At 40.2% G+C, this 20379-nt stretch overlaps 1 protein-coding gene across 1 annotated transcript in view; it reads right to left on the reverse strand.

Annotated features, from left to right (window-relative positions):
* Window positions 1-20379, reverse strand: part of TMTC3 (transmembrane O-mannosyltransferase targeting cadherins 3) — a gene marked incomplete in the record, with an annotated part of 998858 nt that overhangs the window by 468661 nt on the left and 509818 nt on the right. Inside the window, 1 exon segment of the mRNA XM_044087864.1 lies at window positions 12043-12191. Within this exon segment, the coding sequence (XP_043943799.1) occupies window positions 12043-12191 (149 nt within the window).

Here is a 20379-nt window from a genome sequence, read left to right on the forward strand (position 1 = left end):
CATGTATCTTAGAAAACTAAACTATGTATCAAATGCTAAATCAATCTAGAAATCTATTTAATCACTTGGAGTAACTAATCCTTTCCCCAAAATTTATATAAAGCAAAGCACATAATTCAACTGATGCCATAAAGTACTTGAGCTCTAGCCCTTCTAATTCTAATGAAATTACATTTAACATTACAAACTTTTACTCTACGAATATCCCATTACAAAAATGAACAGCTTATCCACCTTTGTATTTTAAAATAACAACCCATAAAACTGTTCAGTCTATGTTACAGTACACAGAACACTCCTACAGTTGTGACATCTCCAGTCTGAATCCTAAGATGCTCAAATTATGTAGTGGCCTACATAGTAAGCCTCTTACACCAGTCTTCAGTCTTACCTATACCAGATGTTATTGACAATATTTCTCCCCTTCAACATTAGAAAGTTGTTTATGATCAAGTTACAACATATACAAAATCCTTACTAATAACTGGCATGGAGTCTGCCAAAAAAATAGTTTTATAATGTAACAAAACACTGGCTAACCTGGAGAAAGATTATTACAAATGATGCTATCTTCTTAGATATTAAAAAGACCTTTGACAGTGCTAACCACGATACTCTCCTCCTAAAAGTTTATGCAGTAGCTTTTTGGATAATGTCTTCAAATCTTCAGTAGCTATCTAAAAACCAGTATAACTGAACTGAAGACAGTAACAACCTCTGAGGTAGATGCTCTTAAAAAGGTTTTCCACAAGGCTCAGGTGTTGGGTCTATTACTTTCCTCTTTATATATCAATACACTTTCATGGGACCTATCGAAAATTAGAAGTTTTCTTTAGACAGATTCTGCTCTAATTCACATAAAGCCTCTCAATTCCCACAAAAAGCACCAGAATTCCAGTGTCATCTAGAACTGGCTTTCATACAATGAACTCATCACTACCCCTTCAAAGACAACAGTTATATTTTCTGTACTCTTCTAACACTGCATTCTATAGAATCTATACTAACCAAAGCACATAAGACACACCCCTTCCCAATATTACCAAACAAAAATATATAGACCTACTCTTTGATCAGCACATAATGTTGCATAAGCACTGAGGTGCAGACAACAGAATACAAAGTCAAGTACACACTCAGGCACTCAAACTGCCAAGGCAAGACAACTACTGCCACTATTGTACTAATTCAAAGGCACAAATAAGCACTTCCCTTCCTAAACTAAATAAACCCCTCAGTTCCTTTCCACTTCAGAAAGTATACTGTAATAGCAAGATTCCCTATTTTATTCATCTTTCACACATATCAGAACACACCCGCATTTTAAAGAAAACAAACTGCCTGCCAGTTTCAGCAAACAGCCTCAATGTTAAATTCCCTTATACTTAAACTCCCAAATTACTTTTACTACCCTCCCTTAAAAGAATAAACATGGGATGAAAGAAGTATTTTAATCAATATGTAATGTACAGGATGCTCTTCTGAGTAGGCCATCTTTAGTGAAAGTACCTTATTTTGCAGAATATGTAAATACTTGATGTGATACTTTGACTATATTGCTTGACAAGATAAATTTTTCCCAATGGTCATGGGTTGTGGCAGAAAACTAGACTACTTAACCAGCTACCAAAATGTAATACATAAATAAATAAATAAATAAATAAATAAATAAATGAATAAAAATGCATTCTCCAAGACTGATCCTGCATCTTGGAATGCATTATCCTAAACAATAGAAAGTCAACAATTACGGTCTGTTTGGACGAAACATAAAGGAACACTGCCTAAAAGAAAATTAGTGTAACTCCTCTGAAGACCAGTTTAACCAACTTGTAACTCCTCTGAAGACCAGTTTAACCAACTTGTAATTCAATTTCAACTACATTAATTCTCTTACAATGGTAGAATGGAGAGATAAGTCAGCAAGTAAAGGAGAGTGTTATTGCTGAAAGAAAATGAATTCATCCTCAAGTCTTGGTGAGTACCTTCATGAGGTGGACCTTATTTTTCACAAAATCTCACCAAGACGACACTGATATACAGACTGTATTTATATATCATAGAACAGAAGTAAGTTAAAATTAAAAAGGAGAGTTGGGTGCACATTTCCCAGGATAAAAATTGCCTAATCCTGGTAGGTACACACTGGTGCCAGGACTGGGAAAGATGGCCATGTAGAATTCCTCAAAATACGGAAACATTCCTACAATGGGGCCAGGCCCAGGGAGAGGATGGCTCCCCTGTTGTAGAAGGAAGTAGTAGTCCACAAAAACTGACAGGCCAAAGAAGAGCCATAAAGACGATAAAGAGGACTATTGAGGATAAGAAAGAAATTGAGTATTGTTACTATTATACAAAAAGCCCAGAATTTCCAAACACAAGATATACAAAACAATTAAGAGAGAAATTAGAGGAAAGAAAAATACTTCCACAGGAAAAACTGTCAGAAGCTTCAAATGAAAATTTGTGTTCATTAACACAACAGATTTGTGAAAAACAGTACATAGATCAAGAAATTTGATCGGTTTGGAAAAAGAAGCATCTGAGAAAGTGCAAAAATATAAACAAAACCTAGAGACATCTGAAAAGTACAAAAAAGAAATACGGACATGGGAAAGAAAGAGATATGATAAGGAGAAAGCCAAATTAATCAATATAAAGAAGGCAGCCCCAAAGATATTTGAAGAGAAATACAGGCAAAACATCCAGTATGGTAAATTTTACAATAAAAATTAACATCACAAAGAGGGAACATAGAAAAGAAGACTACATCACAGCATGATGGAGTGAGTCCCCAAAGTAAGGAGAAGCAGGAAGATCAGGAGACATCTGAAGAAGAAATATGGACATGGGAAAGAAAAAGAGATTTAATATGGTGTAATATTTATACAAAGGAGAAAGCAAAAAGAGTAGCACCAAAGATATTTGAAGATAAATACAGGCAATGGAATGCAGACATGGAAAACTTTACAACACAAAAAACAAGAAGACGAACAGCAAAAGTAGAAAAGGAGATTAGTAAATTGAGAAGTTAAAGAAATAGGAAATGAGGTTATGTAGTACCTGCAAAGTGAAGGATTAAGTGTAGAAAATCTAATTCAGAAAGCACCACAACAGGACAGATAGAGGGGTATACAAATTAAGGGGAAACCAGTGGAACAGGAAGCAATTGGTCATGTGCCACATGAAGAAATTTTGGCGCCTTCCACAGGAAACCAGTATAAACATTCACTTGAAGCTAGACAGCAAGGGAAGGAACAGGAAACTGTGGAAACTCTGTTGCAGTCAATGTTGAAGAGTGACAGGCCAGTGAGTTCCCATATGACAGAGCAACGGATGGCATAGGATAAAATTGAAGAGAATGTGCCACAGGAAAATGCTATAGAACTTTCTATAGAATGCCCACGGGAAATGGAAAACAAGGGATGTGCCTAAACTGCAGAAGATCAATAAAAGGTCAATAAAACCAAAAAAGTCAGAAGTCTGGCAAATGAACACAGTAATTAGGACTTGTCCATAGAGATCCATGTGATATAACAGAAGTAAACAGGATATATTACTGTGCAGCTAAATTAATAACTGATAAAGTTCTACCACAAGAACACAGGGTAGTGAGGGAAAGGTAAGGAGAGAAATTAAATACCATCATGGAAGTACTGAATAGAGAAAAAGTACAGTTTTGTACCTACCATAAATGTAGATGTTTGAGTGCTAATACAGCTGCAGTCATAACAGATGGAGTTTTCCTGCCGTCAGGCGGGTCCTCGGTCGGCCGAATTCCAAAGTCTAGGTCCGGCGTCGGATGTCGTCGCTTCTTCCCTGACGTCAGTGCGACAGGGGTATAAAAGAACCAGCCAACGCCATTTTCTTCAGTTTTTCTTGCCCCAGATGTCAGGTGCCCCCAAAAGGAAGGCAATACATAAATTTATATAATAATGCAATGCAATATAATCAAAAAACAGTAGTTGCAAGCAAATACACCATAAAAGAATACCCCCAATCAGGTTGTATGAGGAGGTGTTAGCCATTAGGCCTGTCCCAAGAGGGGAAGAAGGGAGGGAAACCTGGACTGCAGCTGTATTAGCACTCGAACATCTACATTTATGGTAGGTACAAAACAGTACTATGTTCATCGTGCATACAGCTGCAGTCATAACAGATGGGTAGAATCCCAAAGCTAAAAAAGGGGTGGTAGGCACTAGGTGGAACTAGGAGGAGCCAGGATGCCCTGCAAGACTGCAGTGGCAAAGCCTGCTCTAGATTTGGAGTATAATGGTAGGTGATAGTGCTTGGAGACAGTATGTACAGAACTCCAAGTGGCTGCTTCCAAAATATCTTTGGTAGGAACCCCCCTGAGGAAAGCTGCAGAGGTAGCTGTGGCCCTTGTGGAGTGAGATCTGCTGCCTGCAGGTACAGTTTTACCATGAAAAGAATAACAAAAGCGTATGCAGTGGGCTATCCATTTTGAGATTGTTTGGAAATAGGCGTCCCTTGAGCTCCTGTAACATAGGACACAAAGAGTTGCTCTGATTTTCTGAAAAGCTTTGTTCTGTCCAAATAATAACGTAGCTGTCTGTGAATGTCCAAGGAATGTAGTAGTCTCTCCCCTTTGTTTTGAGGATTAGGGTAAAAGGTAGGTAAGTGGATAGCCTGATTCAAGGCTACCCTGGATACTACCTTTGGCATAAAGGAAGGATTGGTTCGTAAGGAAACTCTGTCCTGATGGAAAATGACGAAAGGCTGCACAGCCATGAGGGCTTGTAGTTCCGAAACCCTGCGAGCTGAGGTGATAGCCAGAAGGAAGGCTGTTTTCCAGGACAAATACTGCAGTTCTGTTGAAGCAGCTGGCTCAAAAGGAGGCAAGGTCAGTTTTTCTAGAATGAAATTGCGGTCCCAAGCAGGTACTGGTTGTTTTCTTGGGGGGTTTATATTCTTAGCCCCTCTGAGGAACTGTCTTAAGAGGGGTTGAGAGAATAAAGGAGGATCAGTGTTGTATTCTGCAGAAATGGCTGAGGCATGGATTTTGATAGAGGAGAATGAAAGTCCACTGCTTAGCATCTCAGATAGGTACTGTAATATTTGAGGTAAATTCAGTATTCCAGGATTCTGACCCTTTTTCTGATTCCAGGCCCAAAACCGTTTCCATTTTGCGGAGTAGGCTCTTTTAGTAGAAGGCCTTCTGGCCTCCAAAATGACATCCTGCACCTCCTTGGAGAGTAGGGTCTGTTGTGAATTTAAGGAATCTTCCATGCGGCTAGATTTGAGTATTTTCAGCTGACTGTGAAGAGTTTTGAAGTTGTGCTGAGTCAGTAGAAGAGGCATTAGAGGCAGGATCCATGGTGGGGAATGCGTCAGGCTCCTCAGGAGTGGGTACCAGTGTTGTCTTGGCCAGTCTGGAGCAATGAGAATCATCTTTGGTCTGTCTGCTCTGGTTTTTAATAGAACTTTGGGCAGCAGAGGAAGAGGTGGAAAGGCATAAACTGTCATTGTTGTCCAAATGAAAGAGAGTGCGTCCACTTTCCAGGCCTGTGGATGAAAGGTCCTTGAGCAGAATTTTGTCAATTGGTGATTTCTGTGGGTGGCAAAGAGGTCTATGTCTGGCCTTCCCCATGCTTGAATTATCTTTGTAAAAACTTGAGGATGCAACTTCCATTCGTGTGGATCTGTCATATTTCTGCTTAGGTTGTCTGCCAGCGTGTTTTCTTTGCCTGGCAGGTACTGTGCTTGAAGTTCGACTTGTAATTCCAGAGCCATGTTCCAAAGAGACATGGCTAGCCTGCATAGGGGGTATGAATGGGTTCCTCCCTGTTTGTTTATGTACCACATTACTGTGGTGTTGTCTGTCCTTATCAACAGCTGGCCTGGATGCAGTAGGTCTTTGAAAGCCATAATAGCATTTATTACTGCTAGCATTTCCTTTTGATTGATGTGTAGGTGCTTTTCTTTTTGGGACCATTTGCCCTGAATGCACCGATCTGTCATGTGCGCCCCCCAGGCGTAGTCCGAGGCGTCTGTTGTGATGACTTGATTTGCTTGAGGCTTGCAGAATGGGAGACCTGTGTTTCTTTGGCATGCTTGAGCCCACAACAGAAATTCATTTTGAAGACATGGAATCAGTGGTATTATTGTTTCCAAACTGTGGCTGTGTTGAGACCATAGGTTTTTTAGGTACCATTGAAGTTTCCTCATATGCAGCTTTGCACATGGGATTAGCAGGATGCAAGATGCCATGAATCCCAGAGCCTGCAGGATTTTCCTTGCAGTCAGCCTGGTGATGGTTGCCAGTTTTCTGAAGTATTGAGTTAGTTGCCCTTGTTTCTCTGGCATGAGGTAGGCCATCTGGGTATTTGTATTCAAGCTGGCACCCAGGAAAATTATTGTTTGAGAGGGTATTAGCCTTGACGTCTTTTTGTTGACTGTGTATCCCAGAGAATTCAACAACATTATTACAAACACCAGATGTTTCAGAAGTATATGCTTGCTGTCCGCTTGGATCAGGCAGTTGTCCAAATATGGGTATATTTGTATCCCTTGAAGTCTGCAGTAGGCAATTACTGATGCCAGGCATTTCGTGAACACTCTTGGGCACAGTAGATAAGCCAAAGGGCAATGCAGAGAATTGATAATGGGTTGAACCTGCAAGAAATCTGAGGTATCTTCTGCAATCTTGTCTGATTGGGACATGCAGGTATGCCTCCTTGAGGTCCAATGTTACCAGCCAAGACTCCTTGCCCAGCATGGGAAGAAGCTGCTGTAATGTGAGCATCTTGAATTTTGGCACGAGTAAAAATGTGTTTAGGATGGATAGGTCCAAAATAGGTCTCCAATCTTTGCCCTTCCTTGGTACCAGGAATAGTCTGGAATATAAACCTTGACCCTGTTCTTGTGCAGGTACCTCTTGAATAGCTTTCATGTCCATGAGATCTGAAATTTGCTTTTGTGCCTCTGCCCTTTGATTGTGTGGCAGGTTTGGCATGCCTCTCATTTTTGGAAGGGTGTGAAAGTGGAATCTGTAGCCTCCGTCTATAATGTCCAGGATCCATTTGTCTTTTGTGACAATATGCCAATTTTTCGAAAATAATGCCAGTTTTCCACCTAAAGGTGCTGCCATTTGAGCCTTGCTTGGCATGCAAAGGGGAAAGTCATTGATTCTGCTTTCTGAATGGCTGTGAACTATCCTCACCACCTCTTTGTGTAGGTGCTTGCCATTGTCTGCCTCTAAACGATCCTTGAGATTGCCCTCTACCCCTCGGGCGCCTGTATCTACCTCTTTGGGGTCTGTCCGTGGCTGGAAAGGACCAATTTTTTGAAGGCCAATTTCTACTGAAATGTGGAGGTTGTACCTGTAGTGTAGGAAATCTTTCACGGTTTGCATTGATTTTGCCTTTTCCTCCATTTTCTTTAATACCTCCTCAGCTTTAACACCAAACAATACATCTTTTTGAAGAGGTGCATCTAGTAATTTAGCTTTGACATGATCTGGTAAGGTTTGCTCTTTGAGCCAAGCATGTCTACGTATGACTGATCCTGTAACAGCAGCTCTACATGCGGCCTCTAAAGCATCAAAACCACATTGCAAGGTATGTTTACCCACTTGCTCTGCACTATGTAACAAATCTTGCAACTCCTTCAAGCCTGGTTGTTCAGGTTGTGACATTTTGCTTTTAAACTGTGATAACAGACACTGTTGATACTTTAACATATGGAACTGACAGTTTAATGCCCTCATGGTTAAGGTGGCCGAGGTGTATACCTTTTTCCCCCACCTTTCTAAAGCTCTGGAATCTCTCTCTGAAGGTAATGGATTTTTAGCAGTGGAGGCCTTAATTCCCTTGGGACCCTGTGAAATAGTTTCTGGGTCAGCCGCATGGCTTTTGTATAGGAATTGGTGTGAATCAAGAACCCGGTAATACCTGTCAGGCTTGACTGGAGCTGGAGGTAAAGAATCTGGGTTAAGGCTGGCCTCCGAATACACATCATCTAGTATGTCGGAGGTATAGCCAGAGGCCTGTGCTGAGGGAGCAAGAGGAAATCCCTAAGCCTTTTCTTGGAGTCTGAGTACTCTTGGCCTTCCCAGTGGAAGTGTTCCCTCAAGGCATGTAAGGTTTCCCCAAAAGAGTAATCCTCAAGTGGGGAGACAGAGGGAAGGGACTCCTCTGCATCAGAATCTTCAAAAGGGGAGTATGAATGTTCCTGGTCTTCAGAATGTTCTGAAGTAATGGAGGCCTGGTCCGAGGAAGGGTATTCTTCCTCCACTCTGGGCCTTTTGTCCGAGAGGGGTTGAGAACCCCTGATAAGAGTAATCAAATCCTCAGCCATTTTGAGCATCTGCTTTTTAGGCATGGGGCCTTGAGAGGGGCCCCGTGGAGCTTGTCTTTTAGTATGCATGGCTGCTTTAGACTTAGTGAAAGCCTTGATGGAAAAAGAAGGCGGCGGCCTGAAGACACCTTGAGAGGTGGCAGGCCTGTCTAAACTCTGAGTTTCCCCGCCAAGAGTGGCTTCAGTATCTGTAGTCGGGGTGTGGGCCGAAGAGCCTGCGACCTCGGGCACAGAAGACACCACCAATGAAGTGTCATCGGTAGTCAGGGGCTGCGTACGCGCCTCGCTGAGAACCGGAGCACCTGTAGTCGGCTTTAGCGTGGTGTCGGTAGAAGTCGCGGACCTCGTATGTCGGTCCTTATCTTTGCGTCTTTTACTCAAAACTGGAGTCGGAGAATCCGACAACATAATGTAATTAAAGTTTTTGACAAAATAGTGTTGGGCGAACTCCGCCCGACGCTTAATAGTGCGTCTGTTGAATGTAGCACAAAAACGACAGGCCGAGACGTCGTGGTGTGGGCCTAAGCAAGGAATGCAGAGGGAATGAAAATCCTTATGTGGTATTTGCTTCCCACATGAAATGCAATTATTAACTTTGTCTGACATCGGTCTGAGACAAGAAAAGTTTCCCCAACGGGGTACTTAGCTTTCAAGAAGACTTCGGTTGAAAAATATTCGTAATCTCTGGAGCTGGCCGACCGGCACTTGCGAACTGCTTCTGCTTCGGGCACCGCGCGGCAAGAAAGACTGAAGAAAATGGTGTCGGCTGGTTCTTTTATACCCCTGTCGCACTGACGTCATAGAAGAAGCAACGACATCCGACGCCGGACCTAGAGTTTGGAATTCGGCCGACCGAGTTTCCTGATGGCAGGAAAACCCCATCTGTTATGACTGCAGCTGTATGCACGATGAACATCTATTAAGTCACTGTTAGACTACAGAAGAAGGAATAGATTAACAAAAGTACTAAGAAAGGTAGATGTGATAAAAGCAATGAGCAGTACTAGAACAGACCAGGATCTATCATGCACTACTGCAAATAAACTAAACATTTCAGCACAGGTGATAAAACTTAGGGTATGCAGATAAATATAGAGGAAAAGTACTAAATAAGCAATTTATTGATGACCCAAAAAGGTTTTACAGAGAACTGGGAAACAAGGAAAACAGAATTGAAAGACCGCCCAAAAAATGAAGAAATAGATACATTTTGGAAAAGTTATCTATGAAGATCCTGTGGAACATAAAGATGCTGAATGTATAGAAGAAGTAAAAGAAAGAATAAAAAGTTTAAAGGTGCAGGATATGAAATGGGATGAACAGCCAGAGAGACTGAAGCAAAGTTAAAACAAAGTTAAGAAAAGCCTCTACTTGTAAACCCCAGGCCCAGATGCAGTACCTAACTTTTTGTTAAAAGTATCAACATCTTCGCACAAAGATTTAGCCATGAGCAAGAACTACTTACATGCACACCCCAAACAGACACCAACCAGAATGCTCCTACTTAACAGTGAACCTGTAAGCTACCCTAAAACGTATAGGCAAATAACTTGCCTTCCGACAATGTATAAACTATACATGGGAATTGAGGCTGACAGAGTTTATAGTCATTTAGAAGAAAACTCAATTATGTCAGTAAAACAAAAGGGCAAAAAAGAAAGTCATATGGAACAAAGGATCATTTGTTGTAAAGTCATAGTGGAGAACTGTAAAAAGGGGAAGAATCTAAGTATGGCATGGATTGACTACCAAAAGCATTTGATAGTATCCCACATTCATGGATAAAAAGAGTGCTTAAAAATGTATAAGATACACCCTACACTGATAGACTACATTATAATGACCATGAAACAGTGGCAGACCACTTTACAATTAAGCCATGATAAAGGGCAAATTATTATCCCAGGGATAAAAATTCAAAGGGGGATATCGCAGGGTGACTCTCTGTCACTGTTGCTATTCTGCCTTGCCTTAACCCATTACGCTGTTTACTTAATAGATTAGGCCTTTGCTATAACTTGGCTCCTAATAAACAACAACGTGTACAGACTTCTCATCATCTTTTTGTTGATGATTTAAAGCTGTATAGATGAGGAACTGAAAGCAAAACTGCAGGCTGTCAAACCTTTTTCAGATATAAGAATGTCATTTGGTCTTAAATGTGCAAAAGCAACCTTTAAAGCAGGAAAACTGCAGCACCAGGAAAACATCAACTTGGGACTAAAATGTGATATAAAAGAACTTCAGCAAGAGGGAGTGTATACATACTTGGGAACTGATGAAGGATAAACAATAAAACATGAACAAATGAAGACTTAAATTAATCCTGAAAACAGCATTGACATCTAAGAACAAAATCTAAACTATAAACCAATTTGCTCTTCCTGTCTTAACTTACAGTTTTGGAGTGATTGACTGGCCCCAAAACATGCTGGACAGATTAGATAGGAAAACAAGAAGGATGCTTCAGGCTCACTAAATGATTTATAAAATTCAGTGTATACCAAGATTTATTCCCCGTTCTGAAGGAGGGATGGGCCTCCTTGAAATTGATTACATGTATAGATCTGTAATTGTGGAACTCCACACATCTGCTGACCTCAGAAGACCCAAACGTAGTGAAAGTTTTGAACCATGAGGAGAATAAATCTAAGATTACTTCTCTGCTTAAGCTGGCAAGAGCATATCGGCATCACACAGGAATGGAAATCAAACCAGAAGTAGACTGTCACATTAGACAGTGAAAGACCAATAATAGTAACCAAAAACGGTGCTAACTTGAAGAACATTTTTGAGAAATTGAAAGTGTAGTGTAGTTAACATCCCACGATGAGTAAATGTGCACATGGCATCTAATGCAAATTTATAAACATTGGAGATAAACCTGTGATCAACAACCAAAGTTTAAAAATACAGGTCAAATTCAATTGTGATACTTCAGGAATTGTCTATGTATTGTTATATCAAGCATCTCCTGGATTTTACATAGGTAAAAAGGAGAGTAAATTAAAAGATAGGATTTATGAGCACTTTTATGATAGTAGGAGAAAAATAAATTAAGACTGTTCTTTTTAAACATACAGATGAAAATCCAGGACATGAGTTTATGAAAAGGGGACATGTAATGTTAGAGGGGGAAGATGGTCATTAAGTTTTAGAGAAAAGGGAGTTATACGGCAGCTCTACTTAAATGCTGGAAACTGGTTGGGGTTAAATGAATGCTTGTCTATTTCCTGCCTTCTAAAACTGAAAGCACTGTTAAGATAAGTAATGGATTACATTTTTACTTCTATTTAGAAGTCTAATGGTTTATACAGTGACATGCTACTTAACTTGACACATTTAATTTCTTTTGTTTTCTTTTTGTATTTGTTTGGTAGGCATATTTTATATATCTGTGTACATTTTATAGGCATGCATGGTGATGTTTTTGAAGGCTGGCTCTTTAAAACTTTGAAAATATTTTCTGGGGGTGTAGCAATCACTTGATTTTAAAGGGTATTTAAACACTTTTTTTAAATGGTTTTCATCTGATGAAGTCTTTTGGTGTAAAGATGAAAGTACTTACCTGTTGATTAAAAAGTGATTTTAGTGGCTCGAGTCCACTGCGTTCTACCTTTGTGGTTTAAAAAGTTTATGGTTAACAACTGAACTAAGAAACAACCAAGAAGAAGAAACAAGACTATATTTTTTAATTTATGATGAATACATACTCAAGCTTACCTAGTGCCCGACAGCCTTTTCCAACCATGAGCCACTAAAATGGAAAATCCCATACTAGGCACATACAGCACCCGTTCGGCAACCACAAATCCAACAGGAAAAAAGAGGTTAGATGCAGGGATAAATGGCAGAACAATCAAAGAAAGTGCCTGAAAAAAGAAAATGAAAAGAGAATTACTATAAATGCCACACATAAAATAAACTATTGGGACGGACATTTTTTACTCCTTTCTCCCACTTACTACAGGTCTTGGTTGCCCTCCTCCCAAAGACCCATCTGTACCTCTTGTTCTTCTGGCAGCACCTACATAATCCAATGGCATGAGATTCTCCCACTCCCCTAAAATGGATGATCCCCAGTGCACTGCCAGGCAGAGAGTGAAATGTGATACATAAGATAGCAATCAACCATTTGGGGATCAAATATGTGGTGGTGGTGGTGGGGGGGGGGGGGTTACTTCACAGTCCATGATTCCCTTAGAAGACATGTGCACTCAAAGGAGGTGTTGCATGCCCTGACTTAGCCACTTAGCTAATTGCCATAGGAGTCCACAGATAACTTGCAGCAACCACCAGAAAGCATTCCTGCTACAAAACAGCTTTACCTGTAAAAGAAATGATGGCCTCACCTTCTACTCCCCAAAGTCCTTTAACAGCTGAAACCTTTAAATGAATTCAGGCTGACAATAGCACACTTGGGTGTAAAACCTTAGCATCACATGGTTGGCTGTCATGCTATAGTTTTGCAAGCAGTTCCATAACTATTTTGCTGAAAATATGTTTAAAAGAAATGCAATCAATCTTACTGAAATGTTCTTCGTGAACAAAGCATGCATAAGTGTTAAAGCCAAATTCTACTGGTAAGAAATTGCAGGACTGCTGGCACTACAACAGCGTTCTAGTTGCATTGGTGTTCTGTTTCATAAGCCACTCAAAGTTAATACGTCAGTAGTGTACCAGTTTAAAATTTTCTTATAAACTGCTGTATAAATCTGACACCATTTGAGACAGTATATATCATCTAACTTTTTCTCAGTGACCTCAGTAATTAATTTGACCCCAAAACATTGTTTGCAAAGAGGGGAGTATAATGCTATATGGTGGCAGTGTCGTAAGATATTGCATACTCTTAAGAAATGTGGAATGAGTCATCTACCAAGCAGTCTCCTTGATTACAACCCCCAACAGACATTTCCAAAATGTAATACTGAACCACTTAAGAAAGAAAAAAAGGGGGGGGTACAGATCTTTCCATACTATAATATGGTAAAGATCCTGGAGAAAGATCAACTTCATTTAAAAAGAGTTGACAGAGAAATCAGTGACTACAGTATCATCCTTTTTAGGCCAAGAAAACTTCTTGTATGCCAATAACATTTTCAGCTTATGGACATTACCCTAGAAGTGTCACGTCATTGCTGCACCTGTTGTAGTTGCCAGTAAAGCTGAATACATTCATCCCCAAGTCTGACATATGAAACAATCTAGGATGGCACTGAACCTCCTAATCTCTGACTGGGTGGTTTTTCCATTCCAGGTCCAAAGGACAAATTATCAAAGAAGAGCCTATCACTAAATGCTAGACAAGAGAAAGGTACAAAAGGATGGCGCTCAAGTGTTTTCAACTGTAGGGCCACAGGAGAAGAGTATCAAGGAAGAGAACCTCACTCAGTGCCAGACTACAGAAAGGTGAGAAATTTCAAACATATCTGTGAAATTTCAAACGTGTGTGAAATGGAGAATAATGTTATTCAGTCGCCAACAGCATTGCAATGAAAGCCTACAAAAATGGCATACACTTATTCCTCAAATAATCAGGTTTCTTGTTCCTTTGTGTGCATGTCTAGATATTCTCTGGATAACTGTCTTTAAACAAAGTCAAGCTCCCAACATAGTGTATTATTTGATCCCAAACATGCATTTGCATACAGTCAGTATACAGTACTTCTACTTCAAAAGTGATGGCTGAACTCAAAATTTTTGGCATCAGTGCATTACTTAGCAAATCAAATTCAGCAAAATACATACACACCTACAGCACTGTTTTATGAATATAATTCTTACTACGCACTATATTACACACATTGGTAAGCATACTAAAAAACTTTAATTTCACTCCAAAAACAAACTAGCACACATTGACTTCAAAGGTTCTAAACTTTTCATTTCAAGCATCCATTTAAAAAGTGGAACAAAAATATTAAATCAATGGGAGAGCACTGAGAACAAACTAACTTATCGTGAGGCAATCAAAGCATTTTAAAGTTGTATATACCAACATAAAATCAACTCTCTTATAAAAACTTATAAGGAAGAAATACATTCATAAAACTAAACCATAAATATTTATAAACTACATCAATACATAAAAAAGAATTTATGTACTTACCATAACGTTCCATCTGAATAGTTTGTCTTCAACCTTTGGGCTTCGGATCCAGCATGGATTCGATGTGGCCGCTTAACTAGCATCATTGATCCGAACTCTCACCTCCTCCTACTACCCATAATGCTCCAAGTCTCCTTCCTCCCTTCAGATCGAGTTTGCTGCTGCCAATAAACACACACCCAACCCAACAGGACCTTACCACTGCTGACTGTCCAAAAAAATCCTTAGCCAAGGAACATAAGGAACCTTTTGTGACAAGTACTTTCTTACTCATGGTCAGAACAACAGTGACAAGACAGGTGGAAGGGGGGGGTACGGCTGAAGACAAATGAAGTACAACTATTCAGATGGAATGTTATGGTGAGTACATAACTCCTTTATCTGTAGTAGTTTACTTCATTTGGTCTTCAACCTTTGGGACAGAGTCCCCAGCTACACACACCTGGGAGGCTCTCATGGAAGGATATTCCAGAGTACAGCAGAGCCAAATAAAGCTCTACCTCTGGAAATGATGTCGAACTTATAGTGGGAAATGAAAGTATAAGATGAGGACCATGTAGCAGCAGAACAGATGTCATCCAGAGAGACCCTGGACCAGAATGCTGCCGAGGTAACCATTGACCTGGTAGAGTGTGCTTTTACCAGACATGGCAGAGACAGCCCCTTAGCTAGACAGGCCCTGGTAATGCATTTAGTTATCCATCTGGCAATTGTAACTTTGGAAATGGATTTCACCAAAAAAGGTTTACATAAGAAACAAACAATTGGTCAGATTTTCTAAAGGATTTAGTCCTGTGAAGGTAGAAACATAGTTGTCTATGTACATCTAACAAATGCAATTTATATTCTCCCCTGCTTTGAAAATTTTGGAAAACATACCGGCAGGCTGATAGTTTGGTTTATGTTTGCTTCAGAGGCCACCTTTGGCAAAAAAGGATTGGTGCTTAGAGAGAGACTATCCTTGTGGAAGATCATGCAAGGCACTTTGATAGAAAGAGCTTGGAGGTCCAACACCCTCCTAGCAGAAGTGATGGCTACCAAGAAAGCAGTCTTCCAGGATAGATATTGCAACTCAACTGTAGCTGCAGGTTCAAAAGGGGGTGAAACAAGAGCCTGGAGAACCAAGGTAAGGTCCCACGGAGGCGTAGGATCTTTAACCGGAGGACACAGTAGAAAGGTACCTTTTTAGGAAAGCCTTGCAGAGCTTCAAAGACACCAAGGAAGTCATATTGTCCCCTACATGAAAAGTAGAGATAGCGGCCAGCTGTGCTTCAATAGTGGACGAACTGGCGCCCTATTGAAAAAGACCCGCTAAGAAATCTAAAACTGCCAAGACCGGAGCTGTAAAAGGGTTTAAGGCATGCTGTGAAGCCCAGACTGAGAAACGCTTCCATTTGCTATGGTAGACTCTTCTGGTGGACGACCTGTGAGCCGCAACCAGAATCTCCTTAACTGAGGAAGATAAACTGGGAGTTCTGATGATCATGGGAACTGGAGCAGCCAAGCCGTGAGCTTCAGACTGACCAGATCTGGATGTAGTATCCCCGAGGGGTGAGAAATAAGATCCGGAACTGAATGCAGTGTCCATGGTGGAACTACTTTGCGAGACACAGGGATGGGAACCAGACTTGGCGAAGCCAGAATGGAGCAATGAGGATGACTGTGACCCCCAGCCTGCGAGATTTCTGCAGAAACTTGGAGATCAAGGGCAGAGGAGGATAGGCATAGAGTAGACCGGGTGGCCAAACATGAACCAGAGCATCTCTGGGGGCATCCCCCTGAGGGGGGCACAGAGTGAAGAACTCACTGCACTTTGCGTTGGAAGGAGATGCAAAGAGATCACAGCAAGGGCGACCCCACCAGAGGAAGATCTGCTCCACCACTGAAGAGTTCAGGACCACTTGTAAGGTAGCAGAATGGCCCTGCTGAGCCTGTCCGCTAAAATGTTGGACCAACCTGGAATGTGCATTGCTAACAGAAAACGACCAGTGGAGATCACCCATTCCCACACTCTCATGGCTTCGCGACAAAAGGGGTAAGATCTGGTTCCTCCCTGTTGATGTACCAGACTACTGACATGCTGTCCGTCTGGATGGCAATCATCCCTAGAGGCAGATTGGCATGAATGCTTGCAACTCTAGAAGCATCGTCCTCATCTCTAGCACGCTGATATGCAGATTGGTCTCCGGAAGGGACCATGTGCTTTGGACCGTCTGCTCTGAGCAATGCCCCCCCACCCAAACAGGGAGGTGTCCATGGTCACATTGGCTTTGGGCAAGGGTGGAAGAAAGGGGTGACCACTCGATATGTCAAAAGAATGAATCCACCATAGGAGAGAGTCCCTGCACACCTGGGATATTCGAACAGGATAAGATAAGGTTTGGTCCAGAACAGACCACTGGACAGCAAGAGCCCACTGTAGAATGTGTATGTGAAGGCATGCTAAGGGCAATAGTTGAAGTGTAGCTGCCATGGAACCCAAGGCCCTGAGAACTGATTCCAGTGTTGGGAATCTCTGTATGAATAATATGCAAGACATGCACCTTCAGATTGTGGATTTCTCCCCGGGGTAAGAAAGACCTGCATTTGAATGGATGCTTGGTTGGGGCAGCAAACAGCCAATCGTCCAGGTATGAAAAGACCTGAATACTCTAAAGCCTCAGGTGAGCCACAACTACTGCCATCACCCAGGGGGCGGTGGTGAGAGCAAAGGGAAGGGCTCTGAAATAAAAGTGACTGGCTCCTAGCTGGAAGCAAAGAAACCTCCGGGAGCATCTGTCCATCTCGATATGGTAGTAAGCATCTTGGAGGTTGATCAAGCACATCCAGTCATTTGTCTGCAGATAGGGCAGGAGACAGAGAAGAGTGACTGGGGGGATACTTTGGATGACTCATTTGCTTAGCAGCTTGTCTACTTCTAAGGCTGATGCCTCCGGTTGAGCGGATGGGACATCTGGGAGGTGCTTGGGAAGAAGTGGTAGTTGGTTGAAGAGAGTTGAATAGCCTCCAGATATGATCTGCAGATAGAGCAGGACACAGAAAAGAGTGACCATCATGTTGAAAGCAGAGGGAGAACGGACCTCCAAAGTGGACCCCAATGGAGCCGTTCCCCTCTGATCTGACAGGGGACCATCCTTGGTTGGAATACTGCTGGCAGGTTAGGTTAAATGCTTGTTTTCCCCCAGGACTCAATAATAGAGAAGAATTTAAAATGTATTTAAAAAGGAAGGGATTGAAAGATTAGGCAAGCTGTATATAAGTATGGGTTAGCTAAATATCTATTGAAGCTCTTAATTGTCAATTGTTTTAATTGACTAATTGTGTGTTTTTATGATTGCAGCCATTAGTCTGAAGAAGTCTCCATTGTAGGAGACGAAAGCGCTTACTTTTGGCCTGGAGTATCATTTCTATCTGTGGATTAAAGCTGAACTTTTATTTCTCCGTGCCGACATTGTGTTCTTTGTTTTTGGGTGCTTAAGTTAATAGCATGCTGCTGTTTTACGGATTTTGTGCTACTGTTGCAGCGTGTCAGCCATGGAGAGTTGTTCTGTTTCAGGCACTAGTTTCACGGCCGTTTCTGCTGGCTGTGTTTTGAACGATACCCTGAGTGGTTCATTCATTGTCAATGAAGAAGGTACTGTGAATTCTCTTATTAAAAATCAATGGAGAACAGGCTTAAATGTTAGTAGTGATGAAGATATTCTGAAGGGTTGTTTAGCCCCGCCTGTTAATTCATTTTCTCTTGAAGGCAATGCCTTACCGGAACAATCGGTTAACTATGCTTATAACATGCAAGAAAGTTTTAATTGTTTAGAGAAGGATTTGCTGTCTTTAAAACGTCTTCAATGGGACAACTTAGTCTTCGAGAATTGCTTAAAAGCTAAACAAGTCCCGAGAGGACTAAGAATCAAAAATCTACCAGTGGGAAGAGATTTACCTAAAGAACTTACTGAAAAGTGGCTTGAAATTAATCAGAGGGCGGGGCTACAGTATATGGAACTGCTCCGTGATACAAACATCAATAAAATAGAAGATATTACTATAAGAGTTAAAAATAACTATGATATACTTAAAGATAATACTTTTAGAGATAATTTCAATAGTAAAATGACCCTCATTCAAGAAAACTTATTGAAAACAAAGAAGTTTTATAGGGATAGGAATGAATATGCGAATGGTGTTGCCAAAGCATATGGGCTACAATTACATGTCAATTCAATTAATTTTGTGCACAAAAACAGTAGCGCTAATGCTTTTACTTCTGAAGAAGATGGTAGTACTGTAAGAAGGTCGGAAAGACTAGGTAATAAGAACAACATGCATGTTGTTGTGGCCGACGTTCACCAAACTAACATAGGGGAAAACAGACAGCATATTAATGAACCAGCAGTTAGACCAAAAGTTAAAGATGCCAATAACACTAAATCAACAGTCACTGAAGCGCAGTCAAAAGGAAATGTGAGAGATGAAAACAAACAAATAATTGAGATATATCAAAGAATTGATAACCATAAAAGAACATGGGCCCAAGTTACAGCAGATGGCAATAAAGGGAAATCAAAATATAAAAATCAACAACAGCCACAAAAAAAACTGGTATGGCAGGAAAGGTCCAAAGAAGGACTGGAACAATCAACGACAATGGAAGACTTAAGTAGTAAGAACTTTAAAATTGTCAATTTATCTAGTAAGAATATTTCTTATGATGACTGTTTTGTATTAAGCAAGGGGTGGAATTTTGCCCCAGCACAAAGGGCCAACAAATTGGTTATGATTAATGAGATAAGAGATTATGTAAGGAAATTCAATCTCAATTTATTATTGGGAACACAAGTGCATAATAAATGTGAAATATACAAACCCAGCTGCTACAATCCACCTTTAATAAAAGAACTGGAAATGTTTCTTAATGTATGCGAAATGCAGATGCTAGAAATGTTAGAAAATGATACTAATTTCAGATATTATAATTTAACAAAAAAAAAAGAAAAAGAATGTTGTGATGCTTTAGTTAAAAATGAAGATATACTTATTTTCAAAGCTGACAAGGGAGGCTCGATGGTACTGTTGGATAGAAATGAATATGAGATGAAAATGAAAGAAATGCTATCTGATACTAATTTTTATAAACCAGGTAATATAATAGAAGTAAAGAAGGGATTTTCATTAATAGATTCATGCATAGAGGAGTGGTTCTATGCGGGAAAAATTGATGAAAAAATGAAAAGAAATGCAATTATCAACAATCCAAAATTGAGCAGGATTTTTGGAATACCAAAAATCCATAAAAATATTGATTCTCCCCCTTTAAGACCTATAGCTGTCAGCAGAAATAGTAAAACAGGGGGAATGTCCATACTAGTAGATAAGCATCTTCAAAAAGTAGTACAGAAGAGCATCATATACATAAAAGACAGTTATGACTGCATTAATAAATTGAGCAATATTAGGGTTTCAGATTCTCCTTTATTATTAACCTTAGATATCAATTATTTATATACTATGATACCAAACAAGGAGGGAATGGAGATGGTTAGAATTGAACTACTCAAATCAAAAGAATTTTCTTCTAACACAGTGGGACTACTAATGGAAATGATAGATTTGGTTTTGAGCCACAATTACTTAGAGTTTTATGACCAACTATTTGTGCAAACTAATGGCGTTGCCATGGGTGCTGCTTTAGCTACCAGTTATGCGAACATTTTTATGCAAGGATGGAAGTCAGCCAATATATTTGAAAGTGTATTTGTAAAAAATATAGTCAAAATGTTGAGGTTTATTGACGATGTTTTGATAATATGGGATGGTACTATCGATGAACTAAATGAATTTTTTAAATATATTAATGTATGTTCTTATATAAAGTTCACACATAGTTTTAATGCTGAGAAAATTAATTTCTTAGATTTAATGATTTATAAAAAAAAGATGATAAACTCGTTTCT

Source organism: Protopterus annectens, chromosome 11.part0, assembly GCF_019279795.1.
Source record: "Protopterus annectens isolate FY-2018-M chromosome 11.part0, PAN1.0, whole genome shotgun sequence".
Taxonomy (NCBI): Eukaryota; Metazoa; Chordata; order Ceratodontiformes; family Protopteridae; genus Protopterus; species Protopterus annectens.